Source organism: Charadrius vociferus, unplaced genomic scaffold (genome assembly GCF_000708025.1).
Source record: "Charadrius vociferus isolate BGI_N301 unplaced genomic scaffold, ASM70802v2 scaffold346, whole genome shotgun sequence".
Classification (NCBI taxonomy): Eukaryota; Metazoa; Chordata; class Aves; order Charadriiformes; family Charadriidae; genus Charadrius; species Charadrius vociferus.
Window position 1 is genome coordinate 620,113 of NW_009648899.1, and position 8,644 is coordinate 628,756.

Sequence of the window (8,644 nt, forward strand, 5' to 3'; positions counted from 1 at the left end):
CAGCCCGGGCGGGCAGCCGGGTCACGGCGTGTTTTAAAGGCCGGGAGCGCCGACAGGAGGAGTCATGGTGGCCGGGCGATGCTGTCGCGGGGCGCGGGTAGGCGGAGTGGGCCCTCTAACGACCGCGCTTCGCCGCCTTCCGTCTGTAGGATCGCGTTTCGTGTTTAAAGGTGTTGCTGCTGCAGCCTTCTGTCTCGCGGAAGTGTCTGGATTTTATTCTGCTGGGCCCTGCCACGAGATTCGTGATCCTATCAAAAAACCACTTTATGGGGCTGGAAAACTTTGCCTGTTTAAGGCAGCTTGTGTCGAGTAATACTTTTTAAAGACAGACATATTTCTTAGATATTGATTGTTAGCTTTATGTGTAGCTATACAGTATTTTTCTTAGAGTTGGGTGTGAGATTAGAGGGGTAATTCTTTGTTGGGTGGAGAGTTCTCCAGATAGAGTCCAGCCTTGCTCTGCTCTTAGGTTGCAGGGGGAGGCTGCAAGGCTGGTAATTAAAGAGAACAGCTTAGAAAAAAAACTGTACTTCAACCCAGAGTGACTGACTCAAAGGTGGATGTTGAAATACTGTTTCACTGCAGCTTTTCAAACTGAAATTCTTTTATAATGCTTATTTTCATAGTGTTACTGGTTCCTTGAAACATACTGTAGACTTATCTGTGCTTCTCCATTTTCTAGGCTTCTGGGGTGCTTTGAAATTCTGGTGGCATTCTGTGGCCAAACTACAGCTTGTGTGGTTCCCTAGCTAGAGTGGGACTTGGTGATGTTTTAAAATGTGCTTGAAAGAGAAGGGATATCAGGGAAATCTAGGGGGTCATGGTTGTGGCATGGGGATTATGTTCTTCTAACACTATAACAGAATTCAGAAGCCAAACAGCTGATATGGAGAAGAATTTCTAGAATGCAAAATGTCTTGTATATATGTAATATTCATGTTTCAAGGCAAGAAGAGAATTGGCCTTGGCCCTTGAGTGGGTATAAGTGAATCTGTACAGTAAGCACTAAATGTTTATTTTCTTTCTCTAGTCTCACCGCAAGTTCTCAGCTCCGAGGCATGGGTCTCTGGGCTTCTTGCCCCGCAAACGCAGCAGCAGGCACAGGGGCAAGGTGAAGAGCTTTCCCAAAGATGATCCCAGCAAGCCTGTCCACCTCACTGCCTTCTTGGGGTACAAAGCTGGCATGACCCACATTGTTCGTGAAGTTGACAGACCTGGATCCAGTATGTATTAATGTTAATGTAATGTATACATGTTAATGTATAACGTACAAAGGAGGTAGTTTTCTTCATGAATGGCAAAAGATGACCTGTTCATTAGTAGCTCTGGATTTTAGTCCTAGCTTGACTTCACGGCATTGAAAGTCCTTGAGTGGGTGGGGTATAAAGCACCCAAACCACTTCCACTTCAATGTGAGTGATGGCCTGGCAGCAAGACTTCATGTCTAGCAGTGCCTGTCTTGTTAATGGTTCTCTTTCTGAGACACGCAGCACTGTAACAGGCTACTTAGGATGACGTCTTCTTGATGCGTGGACAGAATTAAATTGCTTTTGGAGTTTTTTTGGTGATTTTGTGGTCCTGAATGTGGTTCTGTTATTCGCTACGATCCACTGTGCCTGTTGGGCTTTGTCTGTGCTTCCTACTGAGCTAGCCTCAAATTTTTCAAGGTATTAAATTATAACGTGGAGTTGGTCACTTTACCATGCTTCATCTTTGCCTTTGTGGAAAGAACTTGAGTCATGTAACCTTGCCTATGAAGGATTTGTTGGTGAGACAGATTAATGACGTTTAATAGCTGATGCTTATATTAATTGTCGTGCTGTATTTCTGTCTTCATCCAGAGGTGAACAAGAAAGAGGTGGTCGAGGCAGTCACTATAGTGGAGGCTCCTCCCATGGTCATTGTGGGCATCGTGGGATACGTGCAGACTCCTCGCGGTCTCCGCAGCTTCAAGACCATTTTTGCTGAGCACATCAGCGATGAGTGTAAGCGTCGCTTCTACAAGAACTGGTAAGAGAGCAGGGCTTTTGCTTGTTGTCTTAGTTTCATGGTGTGGATTATTTTTTCTGCTGGGTTGCAGATTATGCTGGTACAGATTTTTGAAGAGGCTTTTCAGCAGTTAGTGTTTGGCCTTGATGAACTGGCCTAATAATGGGATGCACTATAAGAATAGCTCTGGGAGTGTGGCAGCATAATGTTAGTTGGCGCCCTTCTTGGTCTGGGGATGGCAGTGTTGGTTTTTGCCTCAGATCTCCTTAATGGGCTACACATGATGATACTTCGACGGGCGGACATAAGGAAATCGCCTCTGGCGCTTGTTGTTGAGTGTCGAGTCCTGACTGTAGCCCTGTTTTCTCAGGAAAGGGGAAGACAAGTGTTACTTGTGATCACTGTTCCAGGCACTGTTGTGATTCAAAGTATGCACATTTGCCCAAGTGTGGCTCCAGTGTGTCTAGAGCTTTCAGCCTATTTATGAATTTTGCAGATTGAGAAGACGTAGAACAGAGCAATAATGATCTCAAGGGTGTTACAGTAACGACCTTACTGTTGGGCATAGCTTGGGCTTACGAAGGGGGAAATTAAGGTGTTCTGAAGCAGATAGCGGTCATCTGACAATTGCTTTAAAGATCTGTTTTTTTTCTGTTATTGTTTGACATCTCTCTACAGTCTTTTGTCTTCTGTACTGTGAATGTTAGTGTACTTTGGAATTCATGGCAGCTCCGCTCAGCTCTGGCAGCTTTGCCTCTGTCTGATGAGCTCCAGGCTCCGCTTGCCAGTGGAAAAGAGTCCTTAAAACCTGGCAATGAGCCGGAACCAGTTGAGGTGGCAGCTCCTTCCACTCGTCCCCACTTACCAGGGGACTGATGAAGGGCTTAGCCAAAGCTTGTCTCTGCTCTGCTTCTGAAGGCACAAGTCCAAGAAGAAGGCCTTCACCAAATACTGCAAGAAATGGCAAGATGAGGAAGGCAAAAAGCAGTTGGAGAAAGATTTCAATAGCATGAAGAAATACTGCCAGGTTATTAGAGTCATGGCTCACACTCAGGTAAGTGTCTGCAGGACTGAGGCGTGCAGTGGAAACAACTAAGAGAGTGAGCATAAAGCTTTGTCCATCTCTGTAGGGAGATTTCTGCCCTCCCCTGCAGCCTCATGCTGTCTTGTTAAGCATGATGCAAACACTAGTGCTGTTCATTCTGTACAAAGCCTGTGCTCACAGGATGCTTGAGGAGCCATGATGGCAACCGCTGGCAATCTTCTGAAGCAGAGTTCAAAAGACTACACCATAGTAGGGACTTTTTGGACTCACTCCTGTGCTGATACAATGTAGATTCGGGCTCTCTTAATTTAACAGGCTACTGTTAATTAAACAGGAACATTTAGCTCTGGGGTTTGTGTGTTCAGCATGATTACAGGCTGTGTTCTATAGGGACAGCAAACACTCAGGCTTTTGGTGGCTTTTGTTGCTCAGCTGGAGGAGGCACACCACTGAGTGGTGTGGTGATGTCTCCCTTAGCCATCAGTGCTCTGCCAGACTTTCTTGGGAGATGCAGTTAAATCTTTTAAGTTGTCTGTAAGTGCAATAAGATGTCTAGTTATGTTGCTTATTTGACTAGAATTAATTTCCCGTACTAGACAGCAAAAGTAGTGTTGCAGCTGCTGTTGATACTCATAACAGTCCCTCTGTGCTGAAGGTAGTAGAAGTAACTGTAAATGTGGCCCTACCCAAAGTGTCCTTCAGTGTGGCAGGATTTATCATGGAATGGTTTGGGTTGGAAGGGACCTTTGAAGATCATGTAGTCCAACCCACTGCCATGAGCAGGGACACCTCCCACTAGACCAGGTTGCTGAAAGCCCCATCCAACCTTGCCTTGAATGCTTCCAGGCAGGGGCATCCACAGCTTCTCTGGGCAGTCTGTGCCAGGGTCTTGCCACCTTCATGATACGAAAAATTCCTCCTTATGTCTAATCTAAATTTACCCTCTTTCAGTTCATAACTGTTGCCCCTTGTTACCTCCCATCCTTTCTGGATGGAGTTTGGCTAGAGGCTCTAGGGTTAGAAACACTTGTTAATTCTGTGTTCCTGTGGGTGGCATAGAAATTCCAGATACTATGACTTGTCACTTAAGCCACAACACGGCCTTTCCCCTTGTTGGGTCTTTTACTTCATTATGTTGATGTTGTATCTCTTGGAAAAGGATATGTTTAGTGAGAAAAACAGATGAGGCCAGGACTGGAATGGTACTGGGCTAGTTAATGAGGTCTGTCTTGGGAAAACCTGGAGCTAAATTTCATCCTTTGTTTCCCAGATGCGTTTGCTTCCCCTGAGACAGAAGAAGTCTCACCTGATGGAGATCCAGGTGAATGGTGGCACTGTTGCTGAGAAAGTGGATTGGGCTCGGGAGAAGCTGGAACAGCAGGTGCCTGTGTCAACTGTCTTTGGCCAGGATGAGATGATAGATGTCATTGGTGTCACCAAGGGCAAGGGATATAAAGGTAAACATAGAAGTTCTCTTTGTGATCAGGATACAGATTTTAATGAAATCCTAAATTTGAGCTTTCACAAGTGTGTGGGCTAAGGGCTGAGGAAGTAAATCCATACTGCTGTCATTGTTCAATGATGAGACCATGGAATGAGCGCTGGGCACAGTGCCTGACATCCGTGAGGAGTCATTCCATGCTGCCTTCCTTCTGAGAACACAACCCAGGGACAGCCGGGGAGGGAGCGTGGGTGGTTCAGGGGCAGGGTTTTCCACATTGTTTCCTGATTTCCACCAGGAAATGGGGTGCTGGATCTGGGCTTCCCTTTTGTTGCCTGGAGTCAGCAGCTTGAAAGGTGGCTTAAACTGTAGTTGAACAACTTGGTGACACCTCAGCTAGACAGTAGTTAGCAACACTGTTTGTGTCTTGTTTCAGGTGTTACCAGCCGCTGGCACACCAAAAAGCTGCCCCGCAAGACTCACAGGGGTCTGCGCAAAGTGGCCTGCATTGGCGCATGGCACCCTGCTCGTGTGGCTTTCTCTGTGGCCCGGGCTGGTCAGAAGGGGTATCACCATCGGACTGAAATCAATAAGAAGGTTTGTGTCTCCGAACTGCTGGGAGGAAATGGGAGCTGTCCGGGGTCACTCACTGCATGGCAGTGAATAGAGTGGAGAATGTTGTTTTGGATGTTTTGCCCTGTTTGAATGTCATCTCAGGGACAGTAACCATACTCCATTATGTTGGATAACCATAAAAAATTATCATATGGCCACGTGTTTTCAAAGTGCAACAGACATTTTTCTCCAACCTTATGTAGAATTGTTTGCTTTTTGATGGATGACAGGCCCTTTCTCCTTTCTACCTTTTGCTAAGTAGAAATTCTTGACTTTTTTAGATCTACAAGATTGGCCAGGGTTACCAAATCAAGGATGGAAAGCTGATCAAAAACAATGCATCAACTGATTATGACTTGTCTGACAAGAGCATTAACCCTCTGGTGAGTTGTTGCAGCTCTATGGAGAGAATCTGCTTGTGAGCTGCAGTCCGATGAGGCAAATGGTCCTGGTATAAATTGCAAAATTACAGAATTGGAGCACTGGAGATAAAATTTAGTTGCTGTGGGAGGTGGTGCTGCTTAGTCATTCTCAGTATTGACTTGTGTAACTTGCTGATTGCATTTGATATGTTGCAATAGTAGAGATGTTGCAAACCTAAATTTATACTTGTAAATAAGGAATAACTTAGCAGGGAGAGCAGCTTTTGCTGTTTTATTGGCCTCTTTTGTTGCTGCTGTTCTTAGCAAAAATCTTATACAGCAGCAAGTAAATTGCTGTATCAAGAAACTTGACCGGCAAAAGGTAATACTGGAAATAGGAATTCAGTGAGTGTGGGAATGGCTGAGACACAGAAGTGCTGTGAGAACATCAAGCTATAGGCAGGTGTGAATGCTGGTCCTGCTTTATACAGAGCACTAACTGTTCTTTCCTTGCCTAGGGAGGCTTTGTCCACTATGGTGAGGTGACCAATGACTTCATCATGCTGAAGGGCTGTGTTGTTGGGACCAAGAAGAGAGTCCTAACCTTGCGCAAGGTGAGTAGTACAGCCTGTTGTCAAATGGGCTGGAACAGCTTAAGTTAGCTGCACTGCTTCTGGTACAGGTGGTGTTGCTTGCTGCCATGGGGATACATGTTGCCAGCTAGAAAGAAAAGCCGTAGAACACTGTCGTTGAACACATGAACACAAACCCATCTTGTATTAATGACCTTGGGAGTCAAATCATAAAATTGTCTAGGTTGGAAGGGCCTTTTTAAGATCAGGTCAAACCATTAACCTAACACTGCCAAAACCACCACCAAGCCATGTCCCTCAGCACCACATCTCCCTGTCTTTTAAATACCTCCAGGGATGGCAATTCGACTGCTTCCCTGAGCAGCCTGTTCCAATGTTTGATAACCTTTTCAGTGAAGAAATTTTTCCTAATATCCATCCTCAACTTCTCTGGTGCAACTTTAAGCCATTTCCTCTTGTCCTGTCACTTGGGAGAAAAGACCGACTGCCACCTCACTACAACCTCTTTTCAGTAGTTGTAGAGAGCGATAAGGTCTCCCCTCAGCCTCCTTTTCTCCAGGCTGAACAATTCCAGTTCTCTCTGCCACTCCTCATAGGACTTGTGCTCCAGACCCTTAACCAGCTTTGTTGCCCTTCTCTGGACACTCCAGGACCTCAATGTCTTTCTTGTAGGGAGGGGCCCAAAACTGAACACAGTGTTCGAGGTGCGGCCTCACTACAGGGGGACAATCGGTTCACCAGCATGAGGTCCTTTCCGCAGTTAGTTCGCTCCAGGGCTGTTAGTAGTGAAGGGGGTGTGCCTTAGGGTTGAGAATTCTTGTGGATCGTTAAGAACACTGGCAGGCAGACTTGGGCTTGCCTGGTGGTGTGAGCTGACCAGTCATCAGCCTTGAAGGCCAAAGGTACAGGCTGGCTTGTTGGCAGGTGCTGCTTGCACATAATGGCAGCTGAATTGTGAGGTTGGAGTGACTTAGGAGGTGTCAGCTGTGGAGGTGATAAGAAGTACTTTGTACTGGCTGGCAGAATGGGTGCTGCTTTGTACTCAGGTGGTATCTGTCTTGTAGTCCCTGCTGGTGCAGACCAAGCGCCGGGCCCTGGAGAAGATTGACTTGAAGTTCATTGACACAACCTCCAAATTTGGTCATGGCCGCTTCCAGACAGCTGAAGAGAAGAAGGCTTTCATGGTAAGGACACTTTCTGAAGCTGGCAGCTTTGTGTCACATTATCTCTGTATTGTCTTTCAGCTAACGGCAGTTGGCAGCTTGACCTTTGGGCTGCTGTAGGGCCAAAACTTCTGTGAAACACAAGTGTATAGTGTCAGTCAGGAGGGTTCGTCCTGCCAACTTGGTCATGACCACAGAAGGGGCTGGGGTCTCGCTTCCTGTGTGACAGCACTTAGTGCCTGAGGGGTGCTGCCATGTTTGGACACAAGCCTTTGGGTGATAAGGCATGGAACAAGCGCTGCGCAGTATCTGACACCCATGGGGCGTGGCTCTGCACTGCATCTCTTCTGAGAACAGCTCCAGGCACTGGTGCTCTCTGCGGGTGGCGTTCTCAATCTGTCACTTGCTGGAGAAAGCAGGTCCTGAGTCCTGTGTGCGAGGCTATTGTCAGGTCAGAGAGCAGTTTGGCTGCTCTGGGGCTGCACAGAAGCTTCCCCACAAGGTGGCACCAGCATTGCTTCTCTGTTACAGCTGAAGTCATCAGTGTGGTGCAGCGTGGCTGTGCTGAGTTCAGTTTTTCTCCAAAACCTGTACCTGTGGGGATAGGGCTTGGGATTTCCAAAGGGGTTCTAACATTGAGGGCTTTTTTGCATTAATTTCTTTGCAGCAATTACAGCATTGTAATTGCAATGTGATGTGGTCTTTCATGCAGGCTGCTGTTTACATAGGGTTTTTTTTACTTTTTTTTTTTTTTCAGGGACCACTCAAGAAAGATCGTATTGCAAAAGAGGAGACAGCTTAATGTGTGGAACAGTCTTGTGGCCTGTGTACTCTCAGATCAAAAAATAAATATTTTAAAGAAATTACCTTTGCCTCTTGGTTTATACATAGCTGCCTCAAGTTCGGTACTCTCACTGCAAGCCCTGTGCGTGGAACCAGCCAAACCAAAGAAGCAAGTAAAGCTCAAATTCATGAGCATCCAACTCATAGCAGGGCTCCTGTAAGGAGAAAGAAGCTGCCATTGCTGTTTTCAGAGGGCAAAGATTTTGGGGCAGAGTGAGGCTCTTCTGTTTGGTTGTGTGAAGCAGTAAAGCAGCAGGAGCCCTGAATGTGTTCGCAGTTACTGAGGTATTATTCCAGGTCTTAATCCTCTGCTTGGTGGCTTGAGAGCTCCTTTGAATCAAACTGGTTTTGAAATAAATGAAACTACTTCAGATTGTGGAAACATCACTAAATTTTAGGTAGGTGGCTGTTGCCATGGAAACCCTCTAGTTTTCTTCTGTATGACAGAGGGGATGTGACCTGCATGCTGTTTGCAAACACAACTTGTTGCTTTCCTTGAGAGCAGCAGAAGGCAGCAGGTGAAGTGACAAATTCCTACCCTGCGACAGCTGGGTATTCCTGAATCCATTTCCCACCCCAACAGAAGGGCTGTG

The 8,644-nt window shown here is 46.4% G+C and overlaps 1 protein-coding gene across 1 annotated transcript; it reads left to right on the plus strand.

Annotated features, from left to right (window-relative positions):
• Positions 1-64: 64 nt before the first annotated feature.
• On the plus strand, positions 65-8,074 carry RPL3 (ribosomal protein L3). Its single transcript, XM_009887173.1, has 10 exons — positions 65-97; positions 1,031-1,223; positions 1,842-2,010; positions 2,908-3,043; positions 4,305-4,491; positions 4,912-5,072; positions 5,372-5,473; positions 5,971-6,066; positions 7,110-7,229; positions 7,966-8,074. Exons 1-10 carry the CDS (start codon positions 65-67, stop codon positions 8,008-8,010), a joined length of 1,242 nt encoding a protein of 413 aa, XP_009885475.1. The 3' UTR covers positions 8,011-8,074.
• The last annotated feature ends 570 nt before the right edge of the window (positions 8,075-8,644 follow it).

What these genes read in the sequence shown, in the direction of transcription:
- RPL3 (XM_009887173.1), top strand. Translation starts at nt 65, where the DNA reads ATGGTGGCCGGGCGATGCTGTCGCGGGGCGCGG. An exon ending in GATGCTGTCGCGGGGCGCGG is followed by an intron (nt 98 to 1,030) that starts GTAGGCGGAGTG and finishes TTCTTTCTCTAG; the next exon opens with TCTCACCGCAAGTTCTCAGC. An exon ending in AAGAGAAGAAGGCTTTCATG is followed by an intron (nt 7,230 to 7,965) that starts GTAAGGACACTT and finishes TTTTTTTTTCAG; the next exon opens with GGACCACTCAAGAAAGATCG.